The 20,637-nt window shown below is 46.6% G+C and overlaps 9 protein-coding genes across 9 annotated transcripts; 3 read left to right on the forward strand and 6 right to left on the reverse strand.

Annotated features, from left to right (window-relative positions):
* Positions 1 to 306: 306 nt before the first annotated feature.
* On the reverse strand, positions 307 to 2,020 carry FMAN_08182 (uncharacterized protein; the record flags this gene model as incomplete). The annotated part of the gene is made up of 2 exons (XM_041821628.1): positions 307 to 1,140; positions 1,214 to 2,020. 2 exons carry the CDS (start codon positions 2,018 to 2,020, stop codon positions 307 to 309), a joined length of 1,641 nt encoding a protein of 546 aa, XP_041687389.1.
* A 488-nt stretch (positions 2,021 to 2,508) lies between these two features.
* On the reverse strand, positions 2,509 to 2,963 carry FMAN_08183 (uncharacterized protein; the record flags this gene model as incomplete). The annotated part of the gene is made up of 2 exons (XM_041821629.1): positions 2,509 to 2,904; positions 2,961 to 2,963. The coding sequence occupies 2 exons, from the start codon at positions 2,961 to 2,963 to the stop codon at positions 2,509 to 2,511; spliced, it is 399 nt and encodes a 132-aa protein (XP_041687390.1).
* Positions 2,964 to 3,408: 445 nt separating this feature from the next.
* On the forward strand, positions 3,409 to 4,420 carry FMAN_08184 (uncharacterized protein; the record flags this gene model as incomplete). The annotated part of the gene is made up of 2 exons (XM_041821630.1): positions 3,409 to 3,865; positions 3,921 to 4,420. 2 exons carry the CDS (start codon positions 3,409 to 3,411, stop codon positions 4,418 to 4,420), a joined length of 957 nt encoding a protein of 318 aa, XP_041687391.1.
* Positions 4,421 to 5,738: 1,318 nt separating this feature from the next.
* Positions 5,739 to 6,612, forward strand: FMAN_08185 (uncharacterized protein; the record flags this gene model as incomplete). Its single annotated transcript, XM_041821631.1, has 2 exons — positions 5,739 to 5,982; positions 6,035 to 6,612. 2 exons carry the CDS (start codon positions 5,739 to 5,741, stop codon positions 6,610 to 6,612), a joined length of 822 nt encoding a protein of 273 aa, XP_041687392.1.
* A 1,219-nt stretch (positions 6,613 to 7,831) lies between these two features.
* On the forward strand, positions 7,832 to 8,338 carry FMAN_08186 (uncharacterized protein; the record flags this gene model as incomplete). The annotated part of the gene is made up of 2 exons (XM_041821632.1): positions 7,832 to 7,913; positions 7,980 to 8,338. The coding sequence occupies 2 exons, from the start codon at positions 7,832 to 7,834 to the stop codon at positions 8,336 to 8,338; spliced, it is 441 nt and encodes a 146-aa protein (XP_041687393.1).
* A 733-nt stretch (positions 8,339 to 9,071) lies between these two features.
* Positions 9,072 to 10,667, reverse strand: FMAN_08187 (uncharacterized protein; the record flags this gene model as incomplete). Its single annotated transcript, XM_041821633.1, has 3 exons — positions 9,072 to 9,187; positions 9,248 to 10,129; positions 10,178 to 10,667. 3 exons carry the CDS (start codon positions 10,665 to 10,667, stop codon positions 9,072 to 9,074), a joined length of 1,488 nt encoding a protein of 495 aa, XP_041687394.1.
* A 3,746-nt stretch (positions 10,668 to 14,413) lies between these two features.
* FMAN_08188 (uncharacterized protein) lies at positions 14,414 to 15,336 on the reverse strand (the record flags this gene model as incomplete). Its single annotated transcript, XM_041821635.1, has 2 exons — positions 14,414 to 14,911; positions 14,965 to 15,336. The coding sequence occupies 2 exons, from the start codon at positions 15,334 to 15,336 to the stop codon at positions 14,414 to 14,416; spliced, it is 870 nt and encodes a 289-aa protein (XP_041687395.1).
* A 592-nt stretch (positions 15,337 to 15,928) lies between these two features.
* Positions 15,929 to 17,470, reverse strand: FMAN_08189 (uncharacterized protein; the record flags this gene model as incomplete). The annotated part of the gene is made up of 1 exon (XM_041821636.1): positions 15,929 to 17,470. One exon carries the CDS (start codon positions 17,468 to 17,470, stop codon positions 15,929 to 15,931), a length of 1,542 nt encoding a protein of 513 aa, XP_041687396.1.
* An 831-nt stretch (positions 17,471 to 18,301) lies between these two features.
* On the reverse strand, positions 18,302 to 20,208 carry FMAN_08190 (putative PHO89-Na+/phosphate co-transporter; the record flags this gene model as incomplete). The annotated part of the gene is made up of 4 exons (XM_041821637.1): positions 18,302 to 18,504; positions 18,561 to 18,715; positions 18,765 to 20,088; positions 20,136 to 20,208. The coding sequence occupies 4 exons, from the start codon at positions 20,206 to 20,208 to the stop codon at positions 18,302 to 18,304; spliced, it is 1,755 nt and encodes a 584-aa protein (XP_041687397.1).
* Between the last annotated feature and the right edge of the window lie 429 nt (positions 20,209 to 20,637).

Consider the following 20,637-nt stretch of genomic DNA (forward strand, 5'->3'; position numbering starts at 1 on the left):
CTGGCAACCGCCATCGGGACTCTTGTGTAACCTCGCGACAGGTATGGGCCGCCTCCCTCTACGGTTCCAGTGTGCAAGATAAGGTAGGTAACGTGACATGAAGCTGTGACATAAACTTAGGTAAGGCATATGGCTGTGATCTAAACTTTGCACAACCTCAACAAATAAGTCTGATTTATGACAACATTGTAGAATCTCATCTAAGCTTCAGGATTGCAACCTGAGGTTGTTGCCACACAGACAGAAGGACTATAGCCGTCGAGGCCCGAGATGCAAGTCATCTATCTACATCTACAGACTGTTCCCTCACGGATCAGGGCCAAAAGCGCCACTGAGCAGCATCTCATTGACAGCCTCTTCCTGAGCATTCAACCAGCGAACCCACTTCCCGTTCTCGTCGTCGTCATACTTCCAGATCTGCCCGAGATCCTGCAACGTCTCATTCCTTCCGCAGTTGGTAATAGATCTACCATTGAACACGTTGTCAAAGGACCCTTCTTCCAACTGGAGAATGCCCTGGTCGTGGAACTCAGTCAACTTGTCGGTGACTTTCCACCACGGCAGGTCTTGATCATAGGGCCTGAGGCTGCAGTGTTCGATGATGAGTGTCTTTAATGTGCCACCGTGGCGCCGGACGAAGTCGAGGAACATCTGGGGGTGCAAATGCCCGCAGCTGAATTGAATAAATCGCAGGCGAGAAAATGTCACCTCAGTAGGAAGAATGGAAAAGATTGACATTCCATGTGGCTCCAGATACAATTCCTCTAGCTGGATCATAGACTCAAAGATACGGCGGACTCTGCCTTCCTCCACAATCGAGTCGCCAATGGTACCGTACGGCAAGTTACTGAGCGTAAGGTCGAGCTTGGTGATGTTTGTTGCCGCAGAAAATCCGCCTCCAAGCCGTGCAGCGAATGGGGACTGTCGGTCGAAGAGCGTGATGGCTAAGCCGGGTTGATGATCTCGAGATTGTATGTCGTAAGTCGCGTCGACTCGGAACTCAGTCAGTTGAGACTGAAGCTTGGGGTCTTCGAGAACGAGGAGGGCGAGGAAAATCGCCCGCGCCTCACGTGCCAAGACGAGAAGTTCCGAGCTGTCACAGTCAAACAGAAAGTCGGCGCGGCCTTGTTTGAATGCTTCCTAGTCATCCAACTCATCCTCGCTCTGCTATAAATCAGTGATAGTGGCAGAGAGGGATCAAAGGTGGACTTACATCGTCTTGCTGCTCAAGGTAGAGGTCATACGTAGACTGAACTGCAGTCATGTCTGACACGCCACCTTTCGTGATATCCATCACCAGCCGGTCATCGAGCCAGTCCATAGTGTTGACTGGTGTCCTGTCCTGGAGGCCTTGGGTGGTCGGATGCCAGTCGCACCTCGGGACCAAAGGCAAATATCCCTCTCTTTCGAAGCGCCTCCACACCTTGACCACGGGGCTCGATGAGACGCTGCTTTGAGCGCCTTCTGAGAACCGGTCGTCTGCCATGCGGTTAGTCAGAACGAGGCTCTGGAGATTCTTGAGTCGTGGAAGTGCTCTCTTGAGCGCGTCGAAATCTGCGTGGGCCAGGCGGTTCTCATGATGACCTTGGGCGGTGCTGCTGAAGAGCTCCCAGGCCTCTTCACAGGGTTTGACCTTGGAAGGCTCCCGGTTCATAAAATCAGGGTCAAGGGTCTCGCCTTCGTCAAGTTCCAAATGGTCGCGTCGGTCATCTGCATCCTCTGGGAAGGTGACCACCTTCTGGTACGTTGGCCAGTCGCGGACCGACGGCGGAACAGTGGTATCATCGATAACCAGCTCACGTACACCGCCGATGAGAAGAGGGTTCTTGGAGACCATGCGAAAGACATCGAGATCCAGCTGGTGACAAGAAATATACAAGACCGGGAATAGGTAACGCGATGCGATGCGGTTAAGTCGCTTGGAGGTCAGTCGTGAGGCTTTTATGGCATTTCCTGGGAGGAGCTCGATGATGCCGTCGACGACCTCGTTTGGGCAGTCCAACAGGCTGACTGGCGCCATATTGTGTTGACGGACGGCGGTTGCTTGTAGGCGCAAAACGTGAGACTCTTGTGTGATGGTTTGAAAAGAAATTCTCAGCAGTGAGGAGGGGGAGAAAAGGATCGCGATGGCCTCGCCACACGTGACACGCGCAGCTTCGCGTCCGACTATATAACCTTAAATCAGTATCTCCTAGTACCTACCTAACATCTTAAACTAGATAATATAGTAATGCTAGCGCTGCTTTATAGTAATATTCTCCAGTAAACTTTAAGGTATAAGTTAACTATACAATTACTAAAAGTTTATCTCCTATTAATAATATTTATAAATATATATATTGTACCTTAGCTTTAAACTAGCCTATTTATACTACTTATTTTCTATAAGTCTTATATAAATAAACTGCCTTTATTAAGAACTCTAGTAGTAGGCTATAATACTTAGCGTTAGAGGATAAATGCTAAAAGTGGCGTATTAATTCCTAAATTGCCATAATTATATCTAAACTAAATAAGACCGAGTCTCGCAAGCCGATCCACAATGTCCCTAGAGAAGCTAATTTGTTTATTATTTTGACCTACTCCCTCAGCATAGTAGTCGCAAGTACCCTGCCTGCATACATAATGCAATCTACCAGGACTCCCACTGTTCTGGCCGGTTACCTGAGCTTTGCTGGACTCTCTGCAGTAACATGGTGGGTTATCAGGGCTATTGCCTCTTACGTCTGCAAAACCCAGGAACCTTCGACAGTTTGTACATTTATGGTATGGCCGACCTGCATTGCCGTTTCGATTCGATGATCGGGTGACTAGGCGTCGGCTGGGATTGTTGCAGACGAAACAAGCTGGGGGAAGCGACGGCGCAAGAGCGAGGGGAATGTCAAAGGTGTTCGATAGAGTCGCCTGTTAGCCGAATTAGTAGAGTTAGACCACTGAGAAAGTTGACGAGGGCCCCATACCATTATAGATGTTTATTTTCAAATATCGGCAGGCTGTGATGATCTGGTTGAAGATGGAATGGCAGAAGTGTTATATGCCGTTGAGACCTGTGGCTGAGAGCTTAATCCGGCCGAGAGAAGATAGAAGATGGAATGGCGGGATAACGGGTTTTTATGAACTGTTGAGGACCGATCGGGCTCTACCACCAACGGTTAATGTGACCTGCAAAGCCCTAGCCATGTGAAGCCTTCAGAAGCTGAGGAATGAGTGGATGTATTGGTGCAATAAAATTCCCGTGGGAGGCCTCAGCAGATGCAGGAGGCCGACCATCCCAAACCCCGCACATAGAGGAAACACGAAGACTAGCGATTTGCAACCCTCATTTTCTGAGTATTCGGACACCTCTGAACCTACATAATTCTCAGCACAATCAATCAGCCTATTCTGAACACGATTTTAAGCATCAGTATGGAGGTTGGCTATCCGACAGTATGCGCCAGCTGCGGGAAGCAGGCAACCATGCGGTGCGCTGGATGCACAGGTGCGCCAGACTACGATCCCGGAGATTCCATGACAGTTGTTTACTGCGGCCGAGACTGTCAAATAAAGCACTGGAACGATCACAAAAGCCGTTGCCGTGCTATGAAGCAACGAAAAATATTACTGAGAGCAGCCAACATCCTTCGAGCAGCTTTGTTGACTTATCGAGAGATGTTATATGACATCGATCTCACAAAAATTGAAGCTAAAGATGGAATACTTTATCTCTACCAAAACCAAAGAGCTGTCACATCTCGTGTCAAGTGGAGGCCTTTTCCAAATCATTTGACCTCCAATACCCAGCACAGGGAGGCAGCTCTCACTGTCAACCAGTGCACGATGGCCACCGCGATATTAAGCCGTCTTACCAGAAAGCTTCTCACAGGTGAGTCACTTAGGATGACGGCAGCATGTTATGAGGTCTTTCTTACATTTGCCAGGTGTACACTCGAATATCGAGGTATTGGATGTTCTAATCGGAAAACCACTACTTCCACCGAAGCTGATTCCTGGCCCCGACTTAAGTAACTGCCCGCATACGGTGATTAAGGTTAGGCTATCAGCCACGACAGAGTCGTGGGTAATTGACACAGCAGGGTGTCAGTATGGATTTCGAGAGGTTCTGGTTCCATTCAACAAGTATATTGCAGATAAGGCCTGTCAAGTAAGCGAGCCCACGACATACAATTGGACCGAAACGAAAGACTTGGATTATTTCTCTACACTGCCTTCCATGAGCAAATTTCGAGCCCAAAGGCAGAACCGGGAAGTGGAACGAAAGGCTCGTTTACACTTCGCCGATTTCGTTGACAAACACATCAATGCCAATATACTGGATGGTTCTGCTTCCGAGTTTAGCAATAAGCTTGCCGGTTTAGTCGATAGGTTGAAGATACATATGCTGAGCTTTGCGGAATCTCAGAACGGAACTCGGGCCTGATGGTTATACTTCTATACAGGTTTTGAATTACCTTAAGATAGCAATTTAGAAATATACCAATTTACTAGCAGGATAACGTAGAGCTTAATAATAAATTAGGATTAGATAATTATATGCATATAAATATTTATAGAAGATATCTAAAGAATAAGTCTGATATAATATATTAGTTAATACTGGCTATCTAAGATATAAATAAAATCGCATAACGTTCTATAGCTAGTAATTTAAAAACTGACTTTGACCAGGGCGGTGCTAAAGAACTGATTGCAGATATTAAGACTGGCAAGAAGGATAGAGTTTAAAGTCTCATAGGTGAACTAGAGACATGTCTGTTTGTAATATAAGAGATGAGAGAATGTATCTAGATAAGTATAAATGTAATTATGAACTATCGAGTGGATGTATATAATATTTAACATATTCTACAAATAAAGTTAGCCGATAGTTTTCGCCCTTTAATGTCTTTTTTATAGTTCGCCTATAAGAAACCCACATTCTACTTTAGCTAAAATAAGATTGGAAAATTGTATCCAAAGATCGGGCTGTCGATGTCCATATGTGTCTTGAGCAACGATACCTTTCTGGATGTTACTTTCGGCGTATTTGCCTTGCCTATCAGTCCTTGTTTATCTGCTTCGCCTATCAGCTCTTCTTCAAGAGCTTCCAGATTAAGAAAAGTACAGAACCTCAAAGTTTCACTGCCTTGTCCCATGACCATGCTCAGTGCTGTTGGTTGTTGTGTTGTTGGTTGTGGTTGTCCCACTTTTGCATGCAGCTAGACAAATCAGGAAACATATCACCGGGCAGAAAATAGGGGGCAGGTTTGGAACAGGTCCTTGGGTAAGCCATACAAGATTCTCCGACTTAAGATCTATAAAGAAATAGCCGGGAACGCTTTGTCTAGTGTGAAACGGCTTGATAGCTTTGTGCTAAGTTGCTTGGTTAAGTCTTCCTCCCCCTTACACTGGTCCAGTTAAATTTAAATTTACCCCAATAAATAAGTAGGTAGCTGGGCCGCAACTAACCCTTTTCTGGGCTACTACTGCATGACGATGGAGATGACGATACTGATTAATCTCAACATCCATGCCAGTGTTGGCTCGGACTTTCGGGTCGCGAAAGCCATATATGGAGGCCGTGTGCTGCGGGTACGCGCAAAGCTGCTCTTCTTTTGTCAGGTGTAAGGGAAGAATACCCCCTCTGGTAAGTATAATTGAATTCGACTTCCAGGCGGAGGCCCCTTGAACAGCAACAAGATAGCTTCTAGAACTATTCATTTTGCAATCAGCGCAGAGAACTACCCGGATTTTATGCAATGTCTCTCTTGACAATGATTGGTCTTGTGCTTACTCTACTCGCCACCCTGGGGTCTTGCTACTCCAAATTCGCCCGTCCTCCTGAGTGGGACTCAGAACAAGACGCCGATGGAGACATGTTACTCAACCAACACTACAGCACAGGAGATAAGATTCCGATTCTCTACGAGACGAATTTGAAAAACACCCAACTCTGGATTTGGCAAGTTCTGGACGACTTCCAAGCCGGTTCTCAGATAGAAAGTACGCTATGAAAGTCTTATTCCACTGTTGGTTTACTGACTCCACAATACAGTAACAGAAAATTATTGGAAGGCTCAGTACGATATTGCAGATGCATTAAGCAGCGATGAGGACTCTGTTTACTATTTCAGCTTATATGAGCCTGATGATGAAGCTCAACTGGCGAAATCCCAATATGTCAATGTTAGCGCGCCGAAGAGAGACAAAACTGTCACTGCACCAGCATCTACGTCCAAGACCTTGCCAATCTCGACGCAGGCATCTACGCTGCAAACATCGACAACTTTATCTAGTGATAGCAATACTGCACCAACCGATTCAACCTCGAGCGATGAAACCGATTCGTCGTCAGAAACAAAGTCAAGCGCTGGACTATCTTCAGCAGCGATCGGAGTTGTGGCTGCTGGTGCCGCTATCGGTGGACTTTTGATCTTTGGAGGCATTGGATGGCTGGCTTGGAGAAGGCTTGCGAGGCAGAAGAAAGATAGGCCAGTTTCTGAACTTCCTGCTGATCTTCCTCAACAACAACAGCATGAACCTCCTCAGACTAAAGCTGAGCTAGCAGGAGACCCCGGCACATATCCTACTGGCTATGCAAGAAGCCCCCCTGGGATCCACGAAGCACCGTAAACAATGGCCCAAGGCGGTAATTCTATACAAGAATCAAGGCTGGGGAGTTTTAAGAAATATTCGATTAATATTTAATGAATTTCATAAGAGACTAGCAGGAAATATGATGTACAGGCGCTATAGAAGGCTGCAGAAGACTAATATAACCTGACGGCTGGAAAGTACCCATACCACATTTATACGAGCATGAGAGAAAGGCATAATATATCATGATGTACTGTCAGGGCTTTTTGAGGCTGAGATGATTATCCTCGGAAAGAGTCTCTTCTCGTATTTCGAAGAACAGACAACGGTGCAATGTTGTTCGTCTTGATCAGTCTGGCTCCCGTCATCCGATTATTTGATATTTTGCCACAAGTCCGTCATTGTATTCAGTGCAGATACAGAATGATAATCAAGCTGGACAGGAAAGTCGCCGAGGGCAGTATCGAGATCTGGGTGACGATACAGCACCGCGTCTTGAAATTATTATCGCTGATCAATAACCATACCAAATTCGTGAGCGGGGTGAGTTGGTAGCTGCGTTACAAGTAGATTACATACTACCTAACACCAGTTGGAAAAGTGAGATTTGATCCTTTTTTACCGTTGTCCCTTGTGAATTTGGATACGAGAACCAGTAGCCAGTATTGACTATATCGATGTCGATGATCACACGGGTCCAATGCCTATAGAACAGGGGCCATCGGGATGTTTTGATTTATTCCTATATAGGACCATGCTCTCATAGAAGCTGAGGAAGTCTACCTTGAGCATAAAAGTTCCTTTAAAATCCTGGACAGAGCAGCGGCCATATGGATGACAGAATTGGACAAATGCCCGTGATCCCGAATTGGGTGCAACCGACCCCCTTTCTTACCCAATAAGACGTAGCCAACAAAGCGGTAGGCCTCCCCTAGCGTGTGGTTTTCCCCATCAAACCAATACAGCCAATCAAGCAACCACAAAACCATTAATTACATTTCACAATGCGGCCATCTTGATCAAGCTGAAATGCAAGGGCGACCCACAAAGCCAATGTTCGTCAGTCGCCGGTTTTGGGGCCTGTTTGAAAGTGTAAATATGAATTGTTTCAGAGCCCTGATTGGATCCTGGGTAAGACATGCTTATCTGCAGAAATGATGAAAGACCAGATACAAAAGCCATCGACTATCATTGAATTCCGATCAAAGATTATCCAACAACATCCTTCCTCTTTACCGTCGCAGCAGCTTAGTTGATGAACAACATCCAAAACTTTACTCAGATTGAGGACGAGTCCACGGAAGTAAGTTTCGTGGACTCGGACTATCTCCTCGATCGTAAGTACAAAACCCAAGTTATGATACAGTAGTAACTTGACTGACGTTGTATCTTCGAAATTTCAGTCTCGCAGGCACAGTTCCCGGACCCGTCCATGATGCTACCTTATGACCTGAATCAATGGCCCCATCTGGAACGCTCGCCACTTGAAAATGCTCCTCCTGTTTCTTCCATGGATTATCCAGACATGTTTGGTCTGGGCATGGCCATGGACTCTATGCCCCAGGCCGCCCATGGCACTTCGAGTATTGATCTCTCACCACCGACCACAGAAGGCGATTTGCATTTCAGCTACCCTGATACCTCTTCTTTTCTTATCGCAGGTTCTTCGAATTCGCTGCTCAGCTTTCCTGAAATCCAGGACGAAGTATGTCTAGGGGATATGTTGCTTTCTGGTTCACTGGATCTTGACTTCACTCTGTAGAGCGGAGATCCCACGTACAACCAGACAAGTGATTCTGTCTCTGATACATCCTGTCCTCCATTTGTTGAAGCCGGAGCTACAAAAACACACTCATTTTGCAGTACTGTATCTGATCCCCACCATTCTCCCGACGACACGTCCGCGAGTGAAAGTCTAAGCTTGGAGACTATGGATGATCAAAAGTTCATAGAGTATCCTGTTACTCGTTTGAAAAAGAACGAGTGTATCGAGAATGGAAAGTTCCTTTGCAATAATGCGGATTGTCAAAAGATCTTTGACAAAAACCGCGACAGGAAGTAAGCCACGACAAGTTCCCAAATTCGCTCCTGCTAATCAATATTGCAAGTAATCATCTTAGAACGCATGAAAAGCCTTTTCATTGTTCCTGGCCTGGCTGTCAGGCCAGGGCTTCATGGAGGAAAGATATCATTCGGCATTATGATAGTCATTCCTTGCAAAAAATCATTCCATGCCTACAATGTGACGAGACTTTCACAAGACCTGACAACCTCAAGAGACATGTCGAAGAAATCCACGAGGGGAAAAGAAGAAAGCAGAGGTCTTAGCTACAAACTTTCCTTAATAATGCATGTCAAGATAACTATGTGCCTTACTTATCCATTGATTCATTATTAGCAGCCTTGAGTAGACAGCCCCTGCACTGATCGAGTTCATCTGGGGTATGAGGCAGCAATTATGATAGCCGCTTTGGTTCATAACCTCCCCAATTAAGTCATTCACCCAAACCTACACCTCCATCGGATTCCTCATCACTATCTCCAGACTCATCATCAGTGTTATCAACAGTCTCGTCATCATTGAGATGTGCCAGTGATTCAGAATCTGTGACTGCTTTCTTCGTTAGGGTATACTTGAACGCAAATGTGAGGCGATCTTAAGTGAACTAACCGTTACTTTCTCCATCACCGCTTTCAAACGCTTCTCCAACTTCAGAAAGTGAGATGGATCCCATAACCGCAGTGATATTTGTCACCGAGTCCGGTTGCCATGGAGTCGGTTGTTGCTGGGTTGTAATCTGCTCCTCTACGAGGTTGCTTAGCTCTTTGCTGAGATTTGCCAAAACGCGACGCTGGTCTGGCCAGTGCTGACTCTCCCTACCCCCAGGTAGATCGATAGGACGCCAACTGAGATATGACTTTTGGTGAGATTCAGGCTCAACAAATCTGCCCGGATGCCATTTGAAGTATAGTCTGCAGCACAAGCAAGCAAGCTTGCTACAGGCTATGTAACGATCATTACCCACAAATTTGCGTCGATTGCGATGAAAGTCCTCGAGCATTTGGATCTCTGCATGGACACCATGGTTTGTTTTATCGTCGTCATGCATAGCCCTGATCGCATCTTCAAGCTGTATTGAGCCGTCCAGTTGCCCAAGATACGCTTGCATGTCTTTCAGGCGAGAATCGCCTGCTGGAAGCATTCTCCTGAGTATAGAATCCAGATTTCTCAAGCCATCTGCCATAGGCATCTTTGCTGCAACTGGGGCTTCTACTCTTCTGATTTCGTAGGAGTCCAGAAGAGGTCTCAGTAGACGGGAGTCATTGACGAGATTGATAGGTATACGAATCTTCTCAGCCAGACGGCCAATGAGATGCTTGACAGAGCGAAATGCCTCTGCTGTTCCTTGTGGAGCTACTATCAGCTCCTGTCGCAAAGCCTCCAAGGTTGCCATCTGAGGAGCGTGGCGAGCATTGTAAGAAGCCTGACATAGGATCAAAGGGTCGGCTGTAGCAGAGAATTGGGTGAACCAGTCCAGTAAAGCGGCAACTCCTACTTGCATGTCAGCTAAAAGTCTATTTGTGACCACTTCTGTCTCACCAGGTGTCTGAATAGTGTCGAGATTGCTCGTTAAGTAAGCCTCACAGAAGCGCATAGACCGATGTAGGATTGCGCGTTCTTTTCTTAATCTTGGAGCAGCAAATTGGATGTACCTGGCTGTCAGCATCGCTATTAGTGTTTCTCTTTCTGTGTCCGTCGAGTTTGGTTCTGTTCGTAAGGTCTCTAGTACAGTAGAGAGAAACGCGATGACGCGATCATTTGGCGACACGTTCGATGCAATCCAAAATACAACACCGTTGTTGAGAGACTCAAGAGCCATTGAGGTTGTTGTTTTTCCGCCTTTTTGGTAGTCGCAAAAAAAGCACAAACTTGAAAGAAACCTTCGTCTTGTGCTTTGCAGGTCTGTAGGGGGTTGCGAGACGGTATGGGGACCGTTGGCTCTTTTGAGGATATGAAAGAGGGCAAGGAACTCAAACAGTCGAGAGAGAATTCTCGTGTATTTGTCTAAACGTGGTGGTCCGATACCCATTTTGATGGCAGGTTTTTTGTCGTAATAGCCACTGGCAAACTAGGTTATATTAAAGATGCAAACGTTGTTATAAGAAGGATGAAACCAGCGGGAAGATGATGTCGAGGAAAGGGCTGCCTTTATACATTTATGAATCTTTTCTACTTCGAGTCTTTGAAGCCCGGTCAGGATTTCTCGCCTGGTTTGGTAGGCTTCCCGCATATGTGGGTAGTCTTAGAAGGCGGAGGCTTGAAAATAAAAAATTGGCTAGGGTCGAGAACAAGGGATCGATGGATGCCTAGCCACGTATTCATTAAGTTTACGACATGGCATCGAGGCAATTAAAACCACGTGCTTTAACATGGCAAGCTTCTACATAGAGAGAATAGCAAGAATATTTGTTTATGAAGTCAGATATCGAAAGATGAGCACAACAAAAAGAGGCTATGATAATAGAGTGTTGCCATAAGCAGAGTCGGGAAATAGCCATAGTAAGTCTTGGTAAGAACCTATCGTTCCCTCTTCCATGTTCTCTCAAGTTTCCCGCCAAGGGAAAACACCAGTCCGCCCATTCAGCGTCAGATTTAGTGCGGGGTTGGGCCTTAAAAGTGAGTCAGGCATACCTGCAGTGTCCAAGCGGAACTGAAGCAAAGCCATCGATATCATCAAGCCTAATTATGCAGATACAATCCTCAGAGCCTGAATTTTCGTGCCGGGTTAGTTGCTCATTTTCCCGGTAATTTTACAAGTTGGTAGCTAAATGACAGGGACCGGTCGTTAGATATGTCGGAAGACATCCGTCGCCGCCAAGAGATGCTTTGTGATAGGTCATAACGTCAGCATTTGGAATGTGGAAGTAATTGGCCTTTGCTCAAAAATGCTTCGCAGAGCCCCCATTTCCAGTCGTCTTGCCAACCTCACACTATGGTGAGTTTATTCTAATCCAAACCATCTTTTTCACTGAACAAAGAAACCTTGTCTTGGGGGATCCTGGTGATATAATAAAGGGATGCATCTGCCGGAATGAAACCTGGTAATCTCCCTTGTGTATTAGTGATTAGTCTACAAGAATAATTTAATGTTGCGGTTGTTGGGAGATGATCTCCATCAGTAAAAAGTATCATTGGTCTCTGATCTAAATTTTGACTGTTGCTGTCCTTTTTTATCTATCCAAATACAAGTTGGCTCACACCTTCTGGTCAGAGTTTCATCTACAGACTCTAGTCATCAATTCCTGCAATAGAATTGAAAGAACAAGGGGATAAGACAGTTGAAGTTGCTTGCCATATGTAGCTCCGCAAATCTCGCACAGTAGACCAGACATCGAAAAGAAGTAGATGTTTTGGGTCCGAGGTGGCCTCATGAGCTGTAGAGAAAACATCACACAGCCGCTATTGACAAGTTCACATACTTGCTTTATTGTATACGTCCGCCGAATGTGTGGATCCTTGCCTTTTTCTTTGTCTTCGGTATCCCTTATATCGTCAATCATAACGAAATTGCGGCATAACCGACAATAATGAGGCTGAATGCTTCTTGGTAGCTGTAGAATTTGCTACTGGATCTCATTCGTTAGGGCAAGCTCGAGAAGAAACCGAAAATATATCGAGCCTTGTATAAAGTGGCGGTTCTCAAGAATATCAGATTGGTTCCAGGCATCAAAACAGATGATGTGGCATCTAACTGGCAATCTCGATGCAAATCCTCATATGTGATTGGATTATGCAACATTTGTCACCTCTCTATCCCAACCTGACATGAGGAAGCTGCACGTGAGTTTCATCGGCCAATTGTTTTCTACAACCCCCGCATCAGTTTCTTCAACTTCAAAAACTTCTCTTCTTCATGATTTGGCGCTGTAATGCATGCTCTCATCTATTGATGCTCCGACATGCCTTCCACGACTGGCATCCGTTGTGGTAGATGTAACAAGGGCTTTCGATCACAGCATGCCAAACAGCAACACGTTCAGGACTCTGAAAACCACCATCTTTGTGGTTATTGCCCCAGCCCTACAGACTATGAGACATCGGAAGACCTAGATACCCACTTGGAGGAAGATCACCATATATGCACTACTTGCAATTATCGGCAATTTAGGGACGGCCATCGACTGGCTCAGCATGATATGGACAAGCACAATATATGCAACGTGTGTCGAAGAAGATTCCAAACCGCGCAAAACTTGAAAATGGTTCGCTTTTGCTCCGTCCCGAACTAATTAATCATAAAAGAAGCTGACATCTATACCGCAGCACAAGCTTAGCCATGCTGAAAGGATCATTGAATGCGCAGGCTGTAGCAGGATGTTTGTTACTGAGTCTGCCATGCTGCTACATCTGGAAACTGGAACATGTACTTCGGGTGCTGATAGATATTCTGTCTTGGATGCAGGGCGACAGTGCTACCGAGCATTTTACTACGTTTCTGTCACTCGAGGTTATCCGTTTCAGTGTCCAACCTGTGAGACACCGTTTAGTCTCATGAGTGGTTTAGTCCAGCACGTTGAGAGCGACCATTGTGATGAGTGCCTAGATGAAGATAGACCATTGAGGGTATTTTTAAACCAGTTGAGGTTGAGATTGAGTTGATCGCTTCTGGTTGTTGTTGTTGGAAGTGACCGTGGTGGCATTCTGTTAATGGTTTGATGGCATTCTTCAATGCTAAGGCGTGGCTGAAGTGTTATAAATATAGCTGTCAGTGTTTAAATTGATCGAATTATGAATGTCATATATGCTGTTGTCTCAAAAACTTGAAGCCTTCCCTAAAACTGTTTTCTCGGACCCTTTCATATTTGCAGTTCTAGTCAAACTATCAAGATGTTCCTTGTGGCAAGTCGCTTATAGAGAAAGGTTTCATTGAATTTTTGGCTAGCCAGAGAATTTTAAGTCTCAAGGAGTTTAGAGATTCTTTTCTTGCTTCTCAAATACCCAACTCAGCATATCTCGTTCTCAACGGCCACACCTCAGGGAGCCATAATCACCTTTTAGAGGGACCCTCAACTAATTCTGATACGACTCCTATCACATCCTTGCACTATGGGATTTTGTAATAGCACCATACTAAGGCTCTTAGCACCTCTTAGATGGAACCACGCCCGAGAGGTTGGCTAGCGGGTTTGGAGTCTGTGGAGATCAAAGGTCTTTCTTCAATTGCAATCCCAAAGCGTGATAAAACCGCGGGTGCCTATGAGTCCAAATACTTCCAACCCAGCCCTTCTCAGGAAATAGTAGGTATATCTGCCAGCCCAGATATTGAAACAAAAGGCCTGTGGGGTTTAATGAACGACCGGCTGAGTGTCATCCAAGTCTCGTATTTCACAATCACGATAACGAAGCAGCTAGACAAAAGAATATAGCCCCACAGTGGTATATGTTATTTTAGGCATCAAAGATTCATTATTAATGGCCCTTACCCGTGCTGGTGTTTTAGTGCTGTTAATTCCAACATTTAATTGTCACTTTGGAGGCAGATGCAGCAGATGGGCTCGAGCATGACTGCAGAGCCATATGTGAAAGCTTTTTGAGATTATCATAGCTATCGACGGTGATACTGAGGCTTTGAGAGGTTGTAATTTGCTCAAGCTTGACAAGAACAACAAAAACATCTCTTGTAATAAGAGTCTTTGATCTTAGTAAGCTCAGCTTCTATTAGTATGGAGAGATATAACAGCTTATGCCACTTGGTATTATGCTTGATGTAATCAGCTAGTATAAACCATGTTTATTGACTTCTAATCACGATTGTGATACCGACGCTGCTCTCCATCATGCTTGAATCATGCGACGTGGATCTACAATATACTGAACCCTCTTCTGAACAACATCGAAACGCATATACCCACAACTCTCACTCTCCAGATGGTTGATCATGGCGGCTAGAGTGGTGAATTCCTTTCTGCAAGAGGCCCCCGGGCAGTGATAGAGTTTTGACTGATGAGCAGGGGAGCTTAAGTGTTGGTTCAAAGACCCCAGCTTTCCAAAGAGACGATGGCAAAGATAACATTCGTAGGCCTCAGCCTGGTCATTCCATGCTTTCTTTGTGGCGGCATAGGTTACATTACCAGACCAAGTAAGTAATTTGTTCGAAATAATACCGCCCGGGTCCCGCTGGCGGATGGCTGCATATAGTTTATCACGGTTGAGAGGAGCTTTAGAGCAGCATCCTCTCTCGAGATGATGGGCCAGTCCAGTGGCGGTTCCTAGCATATCTTTGCAGAATGGGCACTGGACTGTAGTTGTGCGATGAGCTTTGCCGCGTAGGTGCTTAGGAATGTAAGTCAAACGGTATAACAAAACACGACATCAAGCTCACAAACCTGGCTGATACTATGCCAGTCCTGGAATTGGCGATCGCAGACGACACAAAAGAAATGGTCCCGAGCTTCATGGTCGTGTAGCTCATATTCGTCATCAAACTCGTCGTCGCAATGATCACATTCGTAGACGATATCCTCCGATTCCTCCGACTCTTCCGATTCTTCCGACTCTTCCGATTCCTCTGATTCCTCCGATTCGTCCCAGTGATCCAAATCGTTCATGTGCTGTTCAACTGCATTGCGGCTACCGTAGTAGCGGTCACACGTGTCACACTCAAAGGCAGGAGCCTCGTGGCCAGTGGCGTTCATATGCTGCTCCCGCGATTGCCAGCCGGCCGGAAACTGTCGCCAGCATGTTCCACAGGTAAACATTATGAGTTCAAAGGTTCTAGTGATCACCGATGAAATTCGTTTGTAACTGAGAACTAGGAATCAGTAAATTAGCAGGAGGGCAAGAAAGGATCCCAACGAATGCGGGAGGCCCACCAGGGATAAGGCAACAACGTAGACGCTGGTCTCGCGCCATTGCAGCCTAATCTAATGATTGGTTACTTCTTTGCATGGTTGGTCTGGGACCTCCACAGGTCTGTCTTATCTCACCGATTTATGCTTTGGTTGGCTATTCTAAGAGAGAAGAGGAAAAAAGAATCGAGGGGAAGTGATAAGGCCGTAAGGGGTTACAGTGATGATTTCTAGGGGATACCTTCAGGAAAAAGGAATAGATCCGCGTATTGACTTCGAAAAGGAATGTTGGAATTATTTTGTATCCGCCTAGATCTAGGTATTTCTATCAGAGGAGGGGGAGAATCATTTGTGGGTAGACACCCCTATGGAGAATTTCTGCAAGGAAGGGCCTGACTATTATTTGCTAACGCTCCCAGATAGCACTCTCGGAAGTTCCATATAGAATTTTTCCAATACTGTAAAGCCTCAATGTCCCTCTTACAGATAGTCAAGCGTTGACTTATGATAGAACATCCAACGAAATCCACTTTTTCTTCTTGTTCTTGTGACAAGTCTTTTTAGTCTCCTCAATTGATTCTGGCGCGATTTCATTGCCTCTGGAAGTTTGCGGCGAAAGCGAGCTCCAGAACTTTGCCGAGCCCGACGTTGAAAAGGCCCCTTGCACGTTCTCTACAGCTTCTGGTCCCTTTTGCTTACTGTCCACCTTTCCAGCCAAGGGGCTTCCCGCCAACGGTATCTGCCTAGCAGCAGCATCACGAAGGCCCGAAGGTGATGGGTTGGCGGTAAAGAGTCGTTCTATTACCGGCTTGTCGAACCACACAGCTCGAGGCTTATTGAAGTTTGTATGACTGCACTGGGCCTTCGAGGCATTTCCTAGGCTGGGAAATAGATCGTTGCTGTCAACATCCAGTAGAGTATTGTGCTGTTTCGTTAGGTTTCCACCAGCACTTGTAGGTTTGGGAATTTGTGATGTGAGCCCAGAGGCTCTGAGACGATTACGGGGAGCTGGAGCATTTTCGAGGCCGGGGGGCGTAAACATCTCACGAACTCGTGAAAGGAGACACATTTTACCAATATCTCGAGCCGTTTCGTGCCGTTCTGATTTGATATCAGCTGACGCTCCGTAATCTGACAGCAGCTGTAAGGTTTGAACAATGCGATCTTCTAGCTCAGAGCAGTTTTGATAGACAGCTTCATGGAGGGGTGTTTTCCCATGAGAGTCAAAGACGTTTGGATCGGCACCGCGCTCTAGTAAGAACCTCACCACTTGTGGTAAAGCAAATCGACAGGCGACATGAAGAGCCGTGCTCTGGCTTGTCTGTATAACGACTAGATGCTCCGGCTTGACATTGCCTTGTAACAGGCATATGGAGATCTCGGCGTGGTCTTGACTCAAAGCAGAGAATAAAGGGAGATAACCTTCATCATCGTATAACCCTGGATCTGCTCTATTGTTTAGTAGTAGTTCACACATATTTTTGTTGCCACTACTGCAGGATAAATGAAGGACTCTTGCCCCGCGGTGACTGCAATCTGCTGAGCGCCAACAGGTATGTTGACAATGATGCATGCGGGACACCGCTGATTTGAGGTTCGGATCCCCTCCATAGCGGAGCAGATGATGTATAGTGTTGTTCAACATTGATTCCCACATGGTGTTTGAGTCGTCTCGCCTATTTAGGAGATAACAAATTCCCATAAAACCTCGCCATGGGGCCTTTTTCATGGCTGCCAGATGAATAGCAGCCAGCCCGAAACGACTCAACCTATTCGGATCAGCTCCCCTAGCCAGAAGGTACTCTGTTGTTCTTGGTAGAGAGTAACCGGAAGCGATACGAAGGCCAGCATCAAGCAATGCTTTATTCTGTGGTTGCGCCACGGCGAGGCACAGAGGCGTCAGGTCTGGCAAACCTTGTCCAGGCTCCCAAATATCGGTGCCAAACTTGATAAGATGACTTGCCACGTGGGGGGCATCTCCGGCGATAGACAGATGAAGATACGTGATGTGTTTGCGCTTAAGTTGAGGCACAAAACTTGACATGATGTCAGCGATAGATACTGAGATAAGAAGAGGGACGAGAGAACTAACCCATTCAGTTGGCTACTGAGTTCATGGTAGATCAACCATTGCATCATACGCTGCGAGTCAAGGCTGATAGCCCGTATTGTGAAACTCTGGAACACCAGTTCACGACGTCGAACTTGACAACGCTCTACAAAGGTGAAATCGAAGAGCCATTGGGAGGCCCGCCAACAGATGTAGCGAGCGCAACGAGTAAAGGAGCTTAAGTCTCTCGACGACCCGAGATATTCTAAAATCTGAAGAAAAATCTCCAGCGGGAGGCTTGCAATGTAATCCATTACGAGATGCTTGCGATATTTGTCGTTTCTTTCGAGATGAAATGGCATCTTGGGCATAATGACAATGCTTATCTTGCCCCGCAATGTTGTTGTAGCACGTGATTGGTGCATTTTCAAGCACGAGGCTTTCAAGATAACCATCAAGATTATTATCGACGAATAGAGGCACGAAGTCCCTCGCCATTCTCGTTCAATTCTTATGGTGGACACCCCTTCAATGGTTTACATGATAGCCATGATGTGCTGTCGTTCTACAGTCACAAGGTAATGAGATACTCTCGAACGTGAAGCTGGGCATTCTTCTGAGCTTCCGCCAATCACTGCAGCGTTACTTAATAAAAGAACTTTTTATTAAGGCATATATAAAATTGAACCTATGTCCCTTCTGCATGCGTAACACGGTAAAGATATCCAGGCCTAGGTTCCGTATCCATTCTAATATTATAACAGACCCAAGAGGGTAATTTGACTGAGTGTATGTATATCTCAATAAGACACAAAGAGCGAGACTCTAGCCAGAATAACCCCAGCGAGGGGCGTTGATGATGATACCACAGATGACGCCGGAGATGACACCAGCGACGGGGAGAGTGATGATCCATCCCATGTAGATCCAGGCAACCATGCGCCAGTTGATAGAGCGCCAAGTACCAGAGCAGAGACCAACACCAACGGTGGCACCAGTAATGCACTGAGTGGTAGAGACGGGGAGTTCTGAAGAATGCGTTAGTCACTGGAATAAGTGGTAAGGGTAGAGCAAATGGGCTTACTAAGACGTGTAGCAAGGATGATGGTGATAGCGGCACCCAGCTCCATGGAGAAACCTCGAGAAGGAGAATGGAGAGTGAGGCGGTTACCAAGGTTGCGCATGATATTATATCCATAAGTCCAGATACCGAGAGCAATACCGGCACCACCAAAGCAGCTATACAGAGTTAGTTGTTGGTTATAAGAGTGTCAAGCACAGAACTTACAGAATCCAGACAGGGACAGAAGACTTGCTACCCTCAAGACCGCCAGTCCTCCAGATCTGGTAGATAGTAGCATAAGGACCAATGGCATTGGCAACATCGTTGGCACCGTGGGTAAAAGAAGCGGTACAAGCAGTCATGACCTGCATGAAGGTGTAGAGGTACTCAGCTCGATTATCGTAGTGAGCAACGTGAGCGTGAATCTCATCCAAGTCACCGGTAAGCATGCTCTTCTTTTTCTGCATGGCAATAATATCCTGGTCAACACCAGAAAGGAAGGCCTTCTTAAGATACCAGTAGAGGACAGCACCGCTGAACCACTTTCCATCAGGCTTAGGACCGACGAGGCTGCGAGGAGCCTTGGGCTCAACTCGCTCCTCAATATCAGGAGTACCCTCAGAGGAGGTCTTCTTGTTCTCAGTGGCAGCCTCCTTACCCTCATTGCTGGTCTGGTCTTGAGCGCGCTCGAACTCATCACTGCCAGTGCGGCCGGCACGTCGAAGACCATCAAGCTCCTCGCGGGTGAGGTGACCCTCGTAGAAATCCTTGATGCCACCAGCAGCACCCTCGGGCTGAGCGGGAGGAGGAGGGCGGCGGAGGAGAAGAGGACCCTGGAAGATGTTCCACCAGCGAAGCTCCCAGTCGTCACAGACGACGAGGCGGTAGAGCCAGGGGACGAGGAAGATGGTGATGAGGAGGGCCCAAGCGGCACCGACACCGATGATCATACCAGCGGTCTCAGCATCGTTGAAAGTAACCTTGATGCTACCGCCCTTCCAGACGATGAGCATGGTAAGAAGTGAGGCAGTGATGCCGAAGTAAACGGGAGTAAGGAAAAGACCCTTCCAGACAGGCTTGCTTCGCAGCATGACACCATACTTGGTAATAAGGAAGATGATAGCAGCAAAAGCACCCGATAGGCCAGGAGCGATGATCCAAGCAAGAAAGACCGAAACGACACCAGAGCTAATACCCTTATCAAACTCAGCCCAGTGAATACCATCCACACCAACAAGCGCAATACCCATGCCGATAACACCACCCATGATGGAGTGAGTCGTGGAGACGGGGAGACCGATGCGGGTGCAGAATGTAAGGTACAGCGCCGAGGAGACGATGGCGCACATCATACCGAGCATGAGAAGAGCAGGGTCGGACTCGAACTGGTCAATGTCGACGACCTTGGTCCGGATAGTGTCTGCGACACGGGCGCCGACACCGACGGAGCCAGCGAATTCGAGGATGGAACCGAGGGTCATGGCCTGGATGTAGCTGATGGATCGGGATGAGACCGATGTAGCCCACGAGTTGGCGACATCGTTGGCACCTAATCTGTCAGTATCTTATCGCAGGTTATATGCGTGGGAGACGTACCGATGTTCCAGGCATCAAGGAACGAAAAGATGGTGCCTATGGCAAAGATGTAATCATACTGATGAAGAACCATGATCAAGGCAGACCGAAGACTCGGATTTCTCTCTCACTCTTGGAAAGGTTCTAGAAGAGAGTGAATTGAACTGATGTCGAACATTGCAGAAACAGCCCGCTCCCCGACTCCTTATATCACCATGCCATGGTGTGTGGAGCGGGTAAGGCTTGGCGAACAAGCTTAATCTTATGCTTGATGGTGCATGCGTCTTTAGTGGCAAGGTCCCTCGGTGAGTCCTTTGGTAGATTTATCGTCTTGGCGGGTGTGCTTGGCACGCGACCAGGGAGAAGTCGTATCTCGTGCGTGGTTCGTTGGGCAGGGGGAGATCTGGGCGGGAAGAAGGTTGTGGGGGTTGTGATGGTAGGGTCTTGGTATCATGGCGATGAGATTGGTATGTCTTGTGATTGGGATACCTGCTGTAATGCTGTTTGAATGATGATATTGAAG

This window comes from Fusarium mangiferae, assembly GCF_900044065.1.
Source record: "Fusarium mangiferae strain MRC7560 genome assembly, contig: FMAN_scaffold012, whole genome shotgun sequence".
Lineage (NCBI taxonomy): Eukaryota > Fungi > Ascomycota > Sordariomycetes > Hypocreales > Nectriaceae > Fusarium > Fusarium mangiferae.